This window comes from Pleurodeles waltl, chromosome 8, assembly GCF_031143425.1.
Source record: "Pleurodeles waltl isolate 20211129_DDA chromosome 8, aPleWal1.hap1.20221129, whole genome shotgun sequence".
Lineage (NCBI taxonomy): Eukaryota > Metazoa > Chordata > Amphibia > Caudata > Salamandridae > Pleurodeles > Pleurodeles waltl.
Window position 1 is genome coordinate 68940633 of NC_090447.1, and position 17860 is coordinate 68958492.

The 17860-nt window shown below is 43.4% G+C and overlaps 1 protein-coding gene across 4 annotated transcripts in view; it reads left to right on the forward strand.

The window, feature by feature from the left end:
- Positions 1-17860, forward strand: part of LOC138249706 (sodium-dependent proline transporter-like) — a 168546-nt gene that overhangs the window by 63579 nt on the left and 87107 nt on the right. For all 4 annotated transcript variants that reach the window (XM_069203707.1, XM_069203706.1, XM_069203705.1 and 1 more), the window contains exon 2: positions 6529-6763. Coding sequence is in view for 3 of the 4 variants with exons in the window: in XM_069203706.1 (XP_069059807.1) it covers positions 6529-6763 (235 nt within the window). In the remaining variant the exon portion in view is untranslated. The remainder of the gene's footprint in view (positions 1-6528; positions 6764-17860) is intronic.

Sequence of the window (17860 nt, forward strand, 5' to 3'; positions counted from 1 at the left end):
TGAAACCAGTGCTGGATCCCAGAAAGCTAAACATTTCTGAAAAGTAGCCAAAATTGTGAATTCAGCAAGAAGTAATTTGTGTAGATCATACAAGGGTTTCACACAGAAAATAACAGCTGAAATAATAACAAATTGAGGTGACAAAAACAGCCATTTTTCTCTAAGTTTTACTCTGTAACTTTTTCCTGCGATGTCAGATTTTTTTAAAGCAAAATACCGTTACGTCTACTGGACTCTTCTGGTTGTGGGGATATATAGGGCTTGTAGGTTCATCAAGAACCCTAGGTACCCAGAGCCAATAAATTATCTGCACCTTGCAATGGGTTTTCATTCTATACCGGGTATACAGCAGTTCATTCGCTGAAATATTAAGAGAGAAAAATAGGTATCAAGAAAACCTTTGTATTTAAAATGATAAGGTGTTGAGGAGCAGTGGTTATTTGCACATCTCTGAATTCCGGGGTGCCCATACTAGCATGTGGATTACAGGGCATTTCTCAAATAGATGTCTTTTTTACACACTCTCTTACATTTGGAAGGAAAAAATCTAGAGAAAGACAAGGGGCAATAATACTTGTTTTGCTATTCTGTGTTTCCCCAAGTCTCCCAATAAAAATGTTACCTCACTTGTGTGGGTAGGCCTAATGCTTGTGACAGGAAACACAACAGGGACACAACACATTTTTACATTGAAATCTGACGTGTTCTTTGCAAAGTGCCTATCTGTAGATTTTGGCCTGTAGCTCACCTAGGCAAACCTACCAAACCTTCGCATTTTTGAAAACTAGACACCTAGGGGAATCCAAGATGGGGTGACTTGTGGGGCTCTCACCAGGTTCTGTTACCCAGAATCCTTTGCAAACCTCAAAACCGGTAAAAAAAGATACCTCACTTGTGTAGGTGGGCCAAGTGCCTGTGACAGGGAACAGCAAAAAAACATGTTGAAATTGAGAGGGAACCAAAACGGGTCCAAAATGGAAGTTTGGAGAAGAATAAAAACATTTTTAGGCTGACAAGTGCAGCAGAATTTTTATCGGTATAGATAAGACAATGCTGGGTGGTAGTAATTTTGTGGATTCCTGCAGATTCTGGAAGGTTCCATCACAAAAATGTGGGAAAAATGTATGATTTCCAGCAAAGTTGCAGGTTTGCAGGGCATTGTGGGTAAGAAAATGGTGCTGGGTGCATGTGAAGCACACCACCCTGGAATCACTCAGATGTTAATTTTTCAGATGTGTCTAGGTCTTGTGGATTTTTCTACATGGCAGCGTCCCAAAGTCCAAAAAGTGAAGCCCTCACCATTCCAAGTGGGACGATTTTGAGAGTTAGCCAAGTTCTCATGGCCCAAATGTAAAACCAAAACTCGTAATAATCAAATTTCCTCTTGCTTGCCATGGGATAAGATGTTTTGATGTTTTAGTGTGCGGGGGAAAGCTGAAAGACTGTTACCCCCTTTAGTTGGGGGGCATAACCAGGCCCATACTGGTTGGTAGCCATCACCCCACTTTTTTTTTTTTTTTTTAATTCCCTGGCATCTAGTAGACTTTCTACCCCCAGGGGTGTAGATCAGGGGTAATTGCCCCATCTGCCCACTGGTGGGTAGAACAACTTTGTCACCCTTTATTTGGGGTGGGGGGCCTTGCCCAGAGAGCTGCCCCCCAAAACAAAACACACAAATACACACACACACCAATCACTGGTTCCTAAGTGGTTTCTGGCCCCTGGGGGCAGATCGGCCTAATAGAAATAGTCATTTGTATGCACTTTAAAGATCTTGTTTTATTATTAGTCAGTTTATGGTGTTCTGTAGGTAATTACCATTTTTGTATGGTGTAAGCCAAGATTTTTGTTTTGCCTTGACTGTTTTTGCAGGCTGTAGAGCTCTATGCATTTTACCTCTGCCAAAAAGGGTTAATTTGCCTATGCCCCCCCTTTTAACATAACAAAATAAATAGTAGCCTAGTTAGGATATTTAACTTACCTGTAAGTCCCTATTGCACTGTTCAAAAGCTACACGGGGCCTGTACAATAAATGCCACTAGTGGACTGCAGTTCCTATTTTGCCATCGAGTCCAGTGACATTGCAGACATGGCTGCAGGCCTATCATGTGTAATGGACGTGCAGTTTTAAACTAACCCATTGTGACAGGCCTAAACCTTCTTTTTAAATATTAAAAAGTCACCCCTAGGTAGGCCTTACTTGCCCATAACGTATAGTTCATGGTATCTAAAAGTAAAACATTTAGAAATGTAATGTTCAATATGGCCTTAAGGTGAAAATGTCCCTAAGGCTATTTTCACTGCAGCAAAGCTTGTTGTTCCGTAGGAAAGCATTGTGATGCATATTAAATTTAAGAAAGTTATCTCAAGCTAGGAAATATCTACTCATTTCATTCTTAGACTGTTAGAAATATTTATTATAAACCCAACTGAATGACAAACTTGTATTGCATATTTTGGAAATTGTACTTTTTAGAAAAGGACCTGTTCCCTGCCTAAAGCTCCACCTGTTATCTGGCAGCCAAATACTCCCTTAATGAATTGTGAAAACTGCCCCCACAGCAAGACAGAGGCTTTGGGTGAGGGGAGGTGATCTCTTCCTCTTGTAGTATGGCCATTTGGGATGTGCGCAGAAACTTGATTGACTTTATTTAGTCCTATCCTGCCACAGGCAAATGTTAGCAGAATCCTGTGCAGGGTTCCCCCAGGCAGGTCCCAATCCCATTGGGAGGAGATTTGCTTCCAGAATTGGTTTAGAGTGACCATAGGGGAGTGTTGCTCATTATATTAGGCAGGCTGTGGGGTCTGCACGGGAGAAGAAAGTTTTTGCCATATTCCATTTAAGCAAAGACCAACACTGTCAGATTGTTTGCTATAGGGCACCAAGGAGGTGCTGCAAAAATGGATACGGTTATTCCTGGAAACGTTTGCCCTTTTGGTTAAGGAGTGGCCAGGAGTCGCCACAAGCTGGTGCCAGGAATAAATGCGCCCCCCCCTCAGTGACCTTCCTCAGAACACTCCTGCACCTGTGGAAGATTATAAGAGGACTAAACTTGCTGTCTGTCCTGGGTAAGAGAGGGAGAGTGCATACAGTTTTCTAGGCTCTTCTCAGGTCTCAAAGAAGGGGACAAGGGTTATAAGGCGACATCCTCTTAAAGCTGCAGACGCACAACAAACCTTAAGAGGCCCTTTTGGCAGCTGCTCAGCTGACTAGTTCCCACTGGACCTGCCCTGGAGCCTGGTGGCTTCTGCTGCTGTGAGTCTTGATCCCTCAATTACTGTCTCCCAGGACCTTGGACCCTTGGCTGTGTCAAAGTTCACTCCTTCTAACACATGTTGAAACCTGGAACTTAAACATTTGACCTCATAGACCTCCGGAAGACCAAGACCAACCTGCCAAGCCAATCTGATGAAGGTACGTTGCAGCTGAGCTGAAGGTTCAGGTTGCTTTAACTCAGATTTTCCACAGCGGAAAATCCGATCCACCAGTGCCTCCCAGAGAAGGCAGCTGGCCTCATGGAGCCCTCTTCGGCTACAGCCTGCAGCCCTGCCCTGCTGCAAAAATCAGAGCTAAAAAAAAAAGTGACTGTTCAAATATAGAAATCTTTTACCAGGTGAAGGTGCCTATAGTATTCAGCTGGCGAGGGACCTTCCTTAAGCACTAAATTCAAATTTCTCCAGCTCTGAGCTTTCCTGCCAAAAGTCAATTGCTTCTACGGGACCTTGTCCAGCAGTTAACGGACACTGGTGTCCTCTTTGACCCAGCCTGCTGCATTTTATAACCAACTTTATTATTTTATATAACATTTCCACCACTTGTAGCTGTCGCTGGTTAGCCGCAAAAGTAGTACATCAGCTCTGTTACAGACAAGGCATCAAGTTCACCATAAACACTTTGGGGGAAAATTTCCAATACATTTATCATAGCAAGTCCAGCCCAAAGTGGTTCCATAATTTACCCCCAGATCTTTGCATGTTTCTTAGTTTATGAGGCCAGAGGTTGCCCTGTTTTTTTTTTTTTTTGTTGAGCACACCCGCCCACCCCACAACACAACTGAGACATCGAGTGTGGGCTGGGAGATTTCCACCTAGTGGTTATTTCTCTTTTTCTGCCATCAAGGTGGCCACCCCCAGCAATGCCTGGCCAGCCCTCATGCCCCTCAACCCCTTAAAGACACCCAGGAAGAACGACCTTGGTAAGAGTTCCAACTCCCACCCTAACACCTCCAACAGTTCATCAGCAGCTGCAGGGAAGTAATTTACAATAATAGGACAAATCTATAGAAATCCGCAGGAGTATATGGACACCTGAAAAATGTCAGACGTGAAAGGAGGTGTGCTTTGTGGAGGCAGTCTGGTGATGAGGTAGGCACCATGTAGGTAATATGTCAGGACCAGCCACCGTCGGGAGGAAAATCGTAATTGTGTGTGTGTGGAGGGGTGAAGAGGGGGAGGGGTGGTCATAGCATTGCACCAATCTTCATCTTCCAGTTGTCCCAGCCAGTCCGCAAGTGTATCAATGGGTTGGGTGCATTAAATACCAGTGAGTGATAACTTTGGTGCATACCTCCCTTCAACAGTGCACCAATCACAATTTTTGCTTAGGGACATAGAACCAACATTGACCACAGAGAAGCAAGCCTTCGCGCAGGACACGGAATTCAACAAATTAAAAGCGATGGGCAGAGTGTAAACCCTCAGAGTAGACACAGCATCTCTCAAAGAAACAGTGCATTTGCTGCCTAGGCATACCTAAAAAGGAGAGTGGACATGGGGCGTCCCTGCCTAGTACCCAGACAATTGGAGAATGTATCAGAGAAACACCATTAATCTGCACTCCCACAGTCGGTTGAAATAAAGTAATTTCACATAAAGTAATTTCACATAGCCACAAAAGCGAGGGCCCAAACCTGTCTTCTTGAGAACCTGAACCAGGTAAGTCTAGTCCACTGTGTCAACGGCTTTCTTGAAGTCTATTAACGGGGCTAGAGAAAGCGAAAGGAGATGCTGGTGGGCGAAGGCAACATGGAGGTTTCTGAGGCGGTGCCTCATGCCCCCTGCCAGCATGAAGCCACATTGTATGAGGTTTAAGAACAGTTTTCAGGCGTGCAGCTAAGATCCGTGGCAAATATTTTTTTTGTCTTCATTAATAAGTGCGATGGGCCGATACGCTGCACAATCAATGGATGGGGGGCTCGATTTTTGGAATGATCACAGTTGTGGGCAAGTCGAGCTCCTGTGGGAAATGACCAGCTTCGGGTGGCCAGATTATAAAGGGCAAGCAGGTTTAGAGAGAGGCTTCCCTGTATTTACTGTAGAATTCCATAGCAAACCCGTCGCGGTCGGGTGTCTTTCCAGCTGCCTGGACTCTTACAGCAGTGGAGATCTCTTTGACCGTAAGGGGGTTGTTCCAAGGCTTGCCTCTCAGTTCCTGACACCTCAAATAGCAAGACATCATTCAGAAGGAGGGAGTCTAGCAATAATGTTTATTTACTTGTTTCAGAGACTGTCTGAAGGTAAAACGTCTGACCAGAACAAACATGGTTAATGTATCTGACCTTAACTAGGTGCTGATCAAGCTCAACCAGATGGCCGAGATTGATGCCTAATGCTTTTAGTGCTTTTTGTATACCTTGAACTTTAAAAATGAATAACTGATTCCACTTATTGTAGTTTTGTCATTTAAATGTCATTATGGCTATTAAAACGTACTCTATTTGTCTGAATTGATTTTGCTTGTATTACTTTTCTGGTACTGCACAAATGCTTTACACATTGCCTCTAAGTTAAGCTTGTTTGCTCTGCGCCATATTACCAGAGGGTTGAGCTCTGGCTAGTTTAGTGACACTAGTGATTCACCCTAACGTGGATAATTTCCCTATTTCTTACATGATGGCACAGTGTTTTTTTTTTTTTTTTTTGTGTGTGCGCGTGGCATTCTAATTCATGACCTCCAGGACACCGTATCAGTGGTGAAAATTCAGCCCACTGGGTCATCCTCCTGTAATACATGGCCACACTCCAAAGGAACTCCTATCTAACTCTCGGCCTTACTTGGAGTGGGTGGTTTTCGGGAAGTCTGTGATTTCTGGAGGAAGGGCTTAGTCTGGAAGAGTAGAACTCTCCATTGTACAGACTCCATGTTTATCTTTTTCCTCTGGAAATAGGAAGCCTTTCAGTCACCATTGAACTCTAAATCGACCTACGTCTGGATTCGTACAGATTTCCTTCAGCTATAGCTAAAACTTCTCAGTTGTATTCCATGTTTTTCTTCTGTGCACAACTCTACTTGCTCTTCTGGGTTTGTCGCTGTGAATACGGCTCATATTTCTTTCGTCAGCCATTCCTCTATTTTCCGATCCTCTTCACACGTTTTTGCTATTGCTTCCTATTACTTACACTTACAATCTTCTTTTCATCTTGGATGTGTCTACAAATGTGAATATGTTCTATTGTTTTTGTGTTACAAGGCTTTAAGTTTTTCGCAAAAAGTCACCTGGTAGTACTTAACCTTGTTCTTGTTTGCAGGGTAGCCCAGTACACCTCAATGGAGTCGGCTTTGGGTACGATGTGTCCCAGCAGCAGAGCGGCCCACAGTCCCCGACCTCGAGCGAGATCCCACCTTCCACCCCCGCTGCTTCCTCCATCCCGCCAAGGCAGACCTGGGGTGGGAAATACGAGTTCCTCCTCTCCTGCATCGGCTACTGCGTGGGGCTGGGCAATGTCTGGCGCTTCCCCTACCTGTGCTACCGAAACGGTGGAGGTGAGTATAACGTGATAACTTCACATGGTCCATCTCCTCCTTCCAGTCGATTGAGTGACCACTGGGCTGGCTGAAGCATGCTCATGTTGGCCTTTGAGCAGTATGTAACTTCCATTGGTGCAGCAAGTGCAGTGGCAGTGGGGCACACTGACCCCTGATTATTGGTGTATTTCACATTTCAATCGATGACCAGGGAGCCCATTTCCTTCCTTGCACTGGTGAGGCCGCATCCTTTGAGTTAACACCAGGCTTTTCCAACGAGTAGCTTGTGAGCCAACATTGCTCTCCGGCTACCTAGAAGTAGCTCTCCCGTGTGCATCCCCGTCTAATACATAAGAAGCTTTTTCTTTGGTGAATTAATCTATGTATATTAAAATTAAAACGTCTGCATTCAAGACACAAATGTGTGTATTTTTAGAACTACTAGCCCGATACTTGAAGAAAAATAGCTGAATTTCCAAAATAAATGTAAATCTGATATTTGAGTGATAAATCAGACAGCGCTGGGGAGACATTACTAGTCCTACTACCTGGCAGATAGGGGCACGGCACCTAAGGCTGTTGTGTATTGTCTTTGTAGAGGCCTTTTGTACGTTACTGCTGGCTACCATACAAGAGGCACTTATATAATCACTGCTCTTAATCTTGCATATGTAATCTTGTCTGAAGTGGTCACTCTTACATCACTAATAATACTCACATACATGCAAAAACTAGGAACAGGGAGGTTTTGAAAAAAAAAATCATTATTTTCATTGACATACTTCAAAGCAAAGACAGTTTTAGTTCTAAAATTAAGCCATTTTTGGTTAAAAAAAAAAAAAAAAAAAAAAACAGTAGTCTTCTTCCTAAATCTTTTTTTTGTGTTTTTTTGGCATGTATGTATTAGTAGCTCAGAACTATTTGGATTGGATGTAAGTAGCTCTTATTTCAGAAAAGTTTGGAGGCCCCTGTTCTAGAACATCTTGTACTCTGTCCTTCAAGTGTAACAACTTATACGATTCAGCACTTGGCGTCAGGTGCTGTAACTGGGGAAGCAAACCAAGCCCATTTTATGGGGCAAAGCAAAACTTAAACCAATCAATAGAAACAAATACCAAACAAAAAAAATTGTACAGTGGTGCCGCAACAAAAAGCATGAATAAAAAAGCCCGGTCAAACTGTAGACTGTTCCATGCCTTCTTTATTTCATTTCAAGACAGATGTCAAATGTTATGATTCCACAACATTCTAGCCACACAACCAACGTGTTTCGTTCAGCACTGTGAACTTCTTCAGGGCATCTACATTAGTTTAGGCAGTAAACCATTCATTTAGGATCATTAGTATACGCTCCCATGTTCTTGAATATTCTCATCAACATTAGATGTCCAAGTTGTACTTGAACCCATGCTCCACATTTATCTCCAGTAAGGCAGACCCCAAGGAGGACATCTGAATCTTTGTCAAAGCATTATGCTCTCAGCCACCAACACCACACCTTTAAAACTACCAGACACCCTCATTTGTGAATATTAGCCTTGTTCGAAGTCATAGTGACACTTCAGCAAACTTTGTACAGACAAGAGTTTGGCCAAAGGTTTTAGGAAACTGCAAATTTTTTATCTTTTATCTCTCTGTTGAAAGTGCGGGCCCTGACTTGTACAACATTACTTACCATTTGATGGAGATATCAAATTTCATACCATGTTTACTGTATAAATTAAATTTCCTTGTTTTCAAGAACAGGTCAATAGAATTTATTGATAACCTCAAAACACCTTCTAGGAAAATGGCCAATCAAACAAAGTTGATTATTTGATGACATAATGTTGATTTGTAGATGCTGGAATTTTGTAAAACATATATTGTCACCTTTCCATAGCTTCAGAGTGCTGGAACAGTTGCAAAAAAGGGGCTAATATATAGACTACAGAAATGAGAATACTGGACTATAAACATCCAGTCAGGGTATATGGCATGGCTTCTGGCTTTCTTTGATTGCAGAACCTGAGTAGTTTTAGGCAAAAGCTTCCTTAAGAAGTTCGTTTTTCACATGTTATCTCACCCTGATCTGCTTGGGCTCAAATCTGAGCTTGAGGCCCAGGGCATTCCATAGGTTTGGACCCAACACCCGTAGAGCGTGTTGTATCTGTTTCAGACAGTTCAGGGGGCTTGAAGGAATCGGATGTGATGATGCTGACTGAACATTATTATGGGAGATGTAATTTGTGCCCAGTTTTCTGCCTATATTTTTGATCCAGTATGCTCCTTTGTATGGTGCAGAGTGACTTGCCAGCATTCACTGGGAGCCAGAGGAACTCTTTCAGAGCCAGTTATGCATGGTCTTGTCCCTGTAAACTAAGACGTATCACTATGCTTGGTTATGGAGCCTTTTGTCTTGCATTATTTGTGTTAAATCACTTTATGATAGTTTATGGGTCACCAATATGTTGCATATCTCAGTCACTTCGTACAATGAGAGGAACTGGGGATATCACTGGTCCAGTGTACAGTCCCCCCACCGGGTATATGCAATACAAGGGTTGCGACCGCCGGGTAGGTTCTCCGACGTGGACTGGACAAGCATGAATTTTGCAGCAGTCCAACGGCTTTCTTTTCCCCAAGGGGCCCTGTCCTTAATCTCGGAGGGTTTACCTGAGATCAGGGTACCAAGGCTTATATGTATGTTTTTTTTCTTTTCTTCCACACTTAAGGTCTCTGTAGTGAGGACTAGGCTTCTGTTTTTGGTTCTGAAGAAACACCCCTTGATCTCTTTTAGAGACTTTCCTAGGCGTGAAACATGTCAACCTATATATAGGGATAGAAGAACTTTCTTCTTCCCCAACCCACTGTTTTCAATTTTTTATAGTGAGTGCAGGAACATTGTCTCCGTTGGCACTCCTATTCTTGTTTTTAACCTTGACATAGACCCCTGAGGTATCTAATAAACACATAGGTGTGGGGGCCTATTGCCAATTTTATTTTCACTTGCAAATCCTCCACTTTTTTCACCGACAGGGCCAATACATCCCTTCATTCAATCAATGGTATTGATCAAAAGATCTCCGGCAAAGAGCCCCCTTGTGGGGCCTGCCGGACACTGCAGCACCAGCCTAATGAGGGGCAAGCCCAATGATGAAGCATGACACCTAATTTGGGTGTGTGAGGGCTCTTGCTTCTAATGATAGACATGCCTAGATTGACCCGTCATAGAGGCGTCCAGCTGGACCTCTTTCTTCATGGAACTGTGTACCTTGTTATATTACATATCTCAGTTATTCACAGAAAATGTACCAAACCTCACACAAAACTGGCCTAGTCGTTCTCGTACACTCATTGAGTACCTTACTGATATGTCTCTTCATCTCTTCAGGACTGGGGCAAACTCTGCCCTCCTTCGTAGTAACCCAGGAGTGTCTCAGACCCTCCCCAGGGTTAATGTGCAATAAGTAGTTGAATGAAACAGGGCCATGTATTGCTCCTTAATCGCACCAAAATGCTGCTGTGGTTTAACTGAGGACCACATCTGGAGCAAGGCTGCCCCCCCTCCACCCCCCAAAAACATAGCTGAGTCCTAACTTTTGCCATAATATCAATTACCAGAGTAGGTAACCCTAGCAAGTGGCGACCTGCAGCTAGTTACCCACTTACTGTTGCTAAGGACTTGCTAGGTCAGGGCTCCTTTATCTCCTCTTTGTTCTCTACACATGCATGCCTGGTGAAGATGGACTCTTGTCCAGCGTGTCTTGAAGGAATCTATATACCAGCGGCTTGACACTAGCCGTGTTCTAGGCTGTGCCACCCTTGAGCCTAGTCCATCCTATAGGTGAAACATCTTAATGCTTAGACCCGCTACCTCCTATGCCTGGGTGTGCAGTGCGGGTGCCCTAGAGAGCTGTCCCAGTGGCAATACACTCAAGACCCTCCCTCGCAGCACTTCAAGTAATTCAACTCTTTCAATTCATCCTCGCCTCTTTTGCACTCCCCAGACGGCAGGCACCTACATTCATACCTGTTCACACTGCGAGGATCCATCCTATACATTATTATCTTTAAAAAAGCCTGCCCATGCTCTACATCTAATCATCAGGAACTGGGCAGATCACTTAAGCCCCATCTCCATTTCCCTCCCCGGCAGCGCCACCTGATCTGAGACTAAGTGAGACTAGACCTGGTACCACCGCGGTAAACTATTAGCTAGAGCCTACCATACTTCCTTCACCTCCACTACCCTCTTGCCTCCTGTGGCACTACTATCACCTTCAATAAATTGAATTTTGCCATTGAAGTCATTGTTAAAATCCCATCTCTTGCCAAGAAAACGTTTCACAGAACCAAGGCATGTAGTTGGTGTTCATCCAACCTCAGCCTACAACAGACACTCTAATAGAAGAGCTGAAATACTATGGAGAACAAAGAAACTTCTGTCACTCTGCTAGCTCAAACAGTAACAAGTTACACATCCTCCAACCTTTCTGCTAAATCTTTGTGCCCTAAATCTGTTGTTTAAGAGATTGTTTTAAGAGTTAAGAAAATGTCAAAATAATTAACTCTGCCAAACACTGTATCCTCCCCTTCAAGACCAGATGTTTTCAGATGCAATAAATTCTTCACTAATTATATTAACAAAATCTGAAAAACTTGACATCTCCGATATGATCTCATGGATCAGAGTATAACTGTAGAACACCTCTCCCCCCTCAACCCTCTAGCATTACCCTTCTGATTACACCTTTCATTTCAACAATACGCCAATATATCCTTGGACATCTTTCTCCAATATTTTGGAAGAAAACCTTCTCTCAAATATATCCGGTATTAAACCTCCTCTTACTTGGCAGATCCATTCTCCCTCGCTGCCGCTTAAGACCTTGCTCAGACCCTTCTACAATGGTTTGCCCGCACCAATTTGTCTCTGCAAAATAGCATTGCTTTAAATTTGCCTCAAACCTACATTCATAAAACCTCTCTTCGAAGAACAACCTTTAGCGCTCTAATGTGGAACATTACCAAACTATCCAAGGTGTGCCTTTTTTGGCTAAGCCTATTAAGAAATGTGTATCTTTTTAGCCGACAAAACGTATCTAAGCAAATGAAGAAATAACCAACATCCTTGTCCTGTCCTTCGCCTTAGAATACAGATGATTATCAAATTATGTTGGACCCTTTGAAATGCAGGAAGGGTGTCAGCATACTGGCCTTACAGTGATTCCACCTTTGTCTCTCAGAACATTCACAAATGGTTCAAATTGGCAAAACCATTTCTGTTCCCTCCACAGCTTCATATGGTGCCCTCGGGGCACAAGCCTGCTGCCAAATTTTAGGAATATTGCGTGAACTGTCCAAAATGGTGTCTCCTGCCACCAATATGCTAATGCTACTTCAGTCTACTTCAAGACGGATTCTCCTAAAAATGTTGCCAAGTTAAAATCCACACTCCAGCGCATCCAGAAAATGGATGGAGAAAATGCATCTCAAATGTGATATCCTGAAGGCTGACTTTCTCCTCCAACCCCTACCAATGACCCTATCTGGCTTGAATCACTAATCTGTAGCTATAGCATGTTATCTGGCCACCTTTGCTCAGCCTCTTGGTGACTCCAACCTTAAAAGTGATAACAATGCTTTTGATAAATCTGCCAGTTTCCACCTTCACAAACTTCAGTTCAAACACATTCTCCTTCAATGATCTGAAACTGGTAGTAGAATCCTTGGTAATCTCTTGTTTTGGTAGGCCCTTCGCTTGCCCACCAAAAATTGATTAGCCATTCTCAGAATAGTTCAGCATGCTTCAGCAAGAATACTCAGTTATACACTAAATTACTTCACAGTACCCCTAAACGTGTACGTCAAAATAGCTCCCCAGTGTTGCAAGTTGCACCATAACTGGCTGGCTTACCTTTAAAGCCCTGAATCACATTCCAACAGAACCCTATATTCTCTTAGATGCCTAATGCATTGTGTACATTTATGAAATGATTTACTTTCATTCTCAACTCTAGTTGATGCATGGCTTCTTTATACACCCTATATTACCTAACTCCTAGTTTCTACAACTTTACACTTCTGGTCACTAACCTTTATATTTTAACTTCTGTGGCAATGGTGGCTTGTGCAACCTGCTCCTTTATTCTATCTTCATACTTACTCCTGTGTTTTTTTTTTTTTTACGACTCTGATTATATACAGGCTGTTTGGTTCTCAGGGTTTATTATTTGTGGGTTTCAGTGGTATTCCCTTAGTGTTTTTCCAAATCTTTTAAAATTAGTGCCTAAGGGTGTTTATTGAGCTGCCTAACTCCCAAAATAGACAATAATTGGGTTTTTCCAGTGAATACGAAACATGTTTTTTTTGTAGTGATTGTTAACAAGTGCACATTTATTTAAAGAAGTATTTGAAACTAGGTAGCATCTTCCCATTGGCAGTTTATACAATACACTTATGTTAGACTGTTTTAAGCATAGAAAGTCTGTGTTTTGCATTTGCAGCTCATTGCCCTCTCGCATCTAATTACCTCTCACGTTCATTCTGTCAGGCCTCTGTCTGGTTTACAGGACTGGTAAGATTACGACTGCTATACTCAAATGTTTTAATAAATACATTCATAGACACAATTTTGTAGGCAACATTGTAACTATGGGCTCAAAAACCCCAGTGGTAGAGTGCAGTTTTGTCAAAATCAGAATTAAGTGAAGGTATCATGCATAACAATAAGAGACCTTGCAGCTATGATTTTTGTTGGTTTTTGCAAAGTCTTGCATCATGTTTAAGCAACTATCCCATGCACGTGCAGACAACAGTTTTTTAACAGGTACCTGTATTACACCTTGTATTAAATATTTAAAGCCTGGGGTGTTTGCCAGTTGCCTTGCTATCAGTACTGGTGTGTTTGATAAGGGGGCTAATGTATGAAAGTATTTTCTGTGCCTTTTGGTGAAATGCCTCGCTCATAAGAATCTTGGCCAATCAGAGAAAGAATTAAATGCTGCCAAAAGATAAACTATGACGTTACTAATACCAGATTCTCTGCCATGGCTCAAATGATTAGATTTGACCTAAAACATGACTCTAAACCCTGCACCTTTGCTTCTGGTGGAAACAAAAGGAAAGCAAAAAAAGTATTTTCACATCCATAAAAAAACAAAACTCAAGACAAATAATCTTAAACAAGCCTTTCTAGCTGCTAACTTGTACAACAAGGTTACTTTGTGTTGGTCCTTCAGGAAGAAATAAAATTGTTCATTCTCTCTCGCTTTCCTTTCTAGGAATGGCATTTTAGTTTGTGATCATGCAGGTGTTTATTGGTGTTTTTATATGTTCATGCTGAGATCTGTTTCTTTTTCATTGGGGTTTTATCAGTTATTATAGGTTTAAACCCAAAACGGGATAGCTTAATTATATGCAACCCAGTCCTCTTGCTCATAAGATTTGCTACGACCAATGTTGTCTCATGCAAATCTCTGTTTTGTTCTAAATACATAGTTATTACTTTGTTTGTACTTGTCGTATCTTTTGGGAATCCAGGTTACATATTCGTTTTTACTAAACTACTGTATACTTCAAACTGCTTCTTATTGCACAGTTACCTAGTTGCTACTGTTTTCTACTGCAATACTTTTATTTCTAAGACACTGAACTTTTATCAGTCTAATGCATGGTTAGCCACTTTGCATCATTGTACTGAAATCCTCTATAATTCTCGAACAACAGTGTTGTAAATATTTGCTTTGTGTCTTCAGTCGTCATAAGGGGACTCCTGCCTCATGTTGCACGCCCTCTTTCGGTAGTGCCCTGCAACCATGTTGATTGAAGTATGCACTAAATAAAACAAAACAAAAAATACAAGTAAGGAGTTTAGGCTGGGTTCCCTGTCCTTACTGACAGTCCTTGTCTACAATAACAGCCCCTCTAAGAGGTGGGAGTGGAGCTCAGGATCCCACCTAAAGCAGAGAGTATTTCAGAGCTGTGCACCAGCAGAAGTTGGGTTCACTTTTGCTGCTGCTTCTATTATTTTCACACCAGGCCAGGGCTTTTGGCCTGAGAGTGAAAAGCATGGAAGTATAGCTGTCTACAGAACCTGTTAGGGGTGCCTCGAACCTTGATGGTGGGGAACCCCACCTTCCCAGCATGATATCCCTGACACTCTTGGCTGACCAGGAGATATCCTGGTGCCTCTTTTTTTTTTTTTTTCTCTTTCTTGCACATAATTCAGTCTTGTACATGAAGGACGCTTGCACGGCTTTCCTCGCATCCTGTGATCTTGTGACTGTTTTGTGATGCTCACTCTTTCACTGATTTTTCCATTTGCTGTGCCTGTTGAAGCTAGCCAAGCTTGCGCTGCGTCTCCATGTGTTGAGGCTGTTGAAGCTAGCCAAGCTTGCACTTCTTCTCCATGTGTGGTATGTTGAAACTAGCCAAGCTTGCACTGCGTCTCCATGTGTTGAGGCTGTTGAAGCTAGCCAAGCTTGCACTTCTTCTCCGTGTGTGGTATGTTGAAGCTAGCCAAGCTTGCACTGCGTCTCCATGTGTTGAGGCTGTTGAAGCTAGCCAAGCTTGCACTTCTTCTCCGTGTGTGGTATGTTGAAGCTAGCCAAGCTTGCACTTCTTCTCCATGTGTGGTATGTTGAAGCTAGCCAAGCTTGCACTTCTTCTCCATGTGTGGTATGTTGAAGCTAGCCAAGCTTGCACTGCGTCTCCATGTGTTGAGGCTGTTGAAGCTAGCCAAGCTTGCACTTCTTCTCCGTGTGTGGTATGTTGAAGCTAGCCAAGCTTGCACTTCTTCTCCATGTGTGGTATGTTGAAGCTAGCCAAGCTTGCACTGCGTCTCCATGTGTTGAGGCTGTTGAAGCTAGCCAAGCTTGCACTTCTTCTCCGTGTGTGGTATGTTGAAGCTAGCCAAGCTTGCACTTCTTCTCCATGTGTGGTATGTTGAAGCTAGCCAAGCTTGCACTGCGTCTCCATGTGTTGAGGCTGTTGAAGCTAGCCAAGCTTGCACTTCTTCTCCGTGTGTGGTATGTTGAAGCAAGCCAAGCTTGCACTGCGTCTCCATGTGTTGAGGCTGTTGAAGCTAGCCAAGCTTGCACTTCTTCTCCGTGTGTGGTATGTTGAAGCTAGCCAAGCTTGCACTTCTTCTCCGTGTGTGGTATGTTGAAGCTAGCCAAGCTTGCACTTCTTCTCCGTGTGTGGTATGTTGAAGCTAGCCAAGCTTGCACTTCTTCTCCATGTGTGGTATGTTGAAGCTAGCCAAGCTTGCACTTCTTCTCCATGTGTGGTATGTTGAAGCTAGCCAAGCTTGCACTTCTTCTCCATGTGTGGTATGTTGAAGCTAGCCAAGCTTGCACTTCTTCTCCATGTGTGGTATGTTGAAGCTAGCCAAGCTTGTACTGCGTCTCCATGTGTTGAGGCTGTTGAAGCTAGCCAAGCTTGCACTTCTTCTCCGTGTGTGGTATGTTGAAGCTAGCCAAGCTTGCACTTCTTCTCCATGTGTGGTATGTTGAAGCTAGCCAAGCTTGCACTGCGTCTCCATGTGTTGAGGCTGTTGAAGCTAGCCAAGCTTGCACTTCTTCTCCGTGTGTGGTATGTTGAAGCAAGCCAAGCTTGCACTGCGTCTCCATGTGTTGAGGCTGTTGAAGCTAGCCAAGCTTGCACTTCTTCTCCGTGTGTGGTATGTTGAAGCTAGCCAAGCTTGCACTTCTTCTCCGTGTGTGGTATGTTGAAGCTAGCCAAGCTTGCACTTCTTCTCCATGTGTGGTATGTTGAAGCTAGCCAAGCTTGCACTTCTTCTCCATGTGTGGTATGTTGAAGCTAGCCAAGCTTGCACTTCTTCTCCATGTGTGGTATGTTGAAGCTAGCCAAGCTTGCACTTCTTCTCCATGTGTGGTATGTTGAAGCTAGCCAAGCTTGCACTTCTTCTCCATGTGTGGTATGTTGAAGCTAGCCAAGCTTGCACTTCTTCTCCATGTGTGGTATGTTGAAGCTAGCCAAGCTTGTACTGCGTCTCCATGTGTTGAGGCTGTTGAAGCTAGCCAAGCTTGCACTTCTTCTCCGTGTGTGGTATGTTGAAGCTAGCCAAGCTTGCACTTCTTCTCCGTGTGTGGTATGTTGAAGCTAGCCAAGCTTGCACTTCTTCTCCATGTGTGGTATGTTGAAGCTAGCCAAGCTTGCACTGCGTCTCCATGTGTTGAGGCTGTTGAAGCTAGCCAAGCTTGCACTTCTTCTCCGTGTGTGGTGTGTTGAAGCTAGCCAAGCTTGCACTGCGTCTCCATGTGTTGAGGCTGTTGAAGCTAGCCAAGCTTGCACTTCTTCTCCGTGTGTGGTATGTTGAAGCTAGCCAAGCTTGCACTTCTTCTCCGTGTGTGGTATGTTGAAGCTAGGCAAGCTTGCACTTCTTCTCCGTGTGTGGTATGTTGAAGCTAGCCAAGCTTGCACTGCGTCTCCATGTGTTGAGGCTGTTGAAGCTAGCCAAGCTTGCACTTCTTCTCCATGTGTGGTATGTTGAAGCTAGCCAAGCTTGCACTTCTTCTCCGTGTGTGGTATGTTGAAGCTAGCCAAGCTTGCACTGCGTCTCCATGTGTTGAGGCTGTTGAAGCTAGCCAAGCTTGCACTTCTTCTCCATGTGTGGTATGTTGAAGCTAGCCAATCATGCACTGCTTCTCCATGTGTTGAGGCTTTTGAAGTTAGCCAATCTTGCACTGCTTCTCCAGGTTTTGAGGCTGCTGAAGCTAGCCAACCTTGCACTGCGTCTCCATGTGTTGAGGCTGTTGAAGCTCTGGACAATCCTGCACTGCTTCTCCATGTGATGTACAAGGAAAACAGGCAGGCAACTGAAAGATTGACAGATGAGAAAGGCTGTGAAGGAAATTGACAAAATCCGCCACATACAAGCGTTGGCAAAGCCAATGGGTCTTTCATTTGAGTAGAGATGTTTTAAGTCATGGGCAAAGTGGTCCTGTCCCAGGGCCTCAGTCTTTCAGGGCCTCTGATAGAGCAGCTATGTTCTGCAGAGAGTCTTGCTCTTACGCCTTGGAATAATTCTTAAACGGATTACTTTAAATATCGTTTTCCTTTCAACTATTTTAATGTGGGTTATGTGTGAGAATCTATTAGAGACAATTT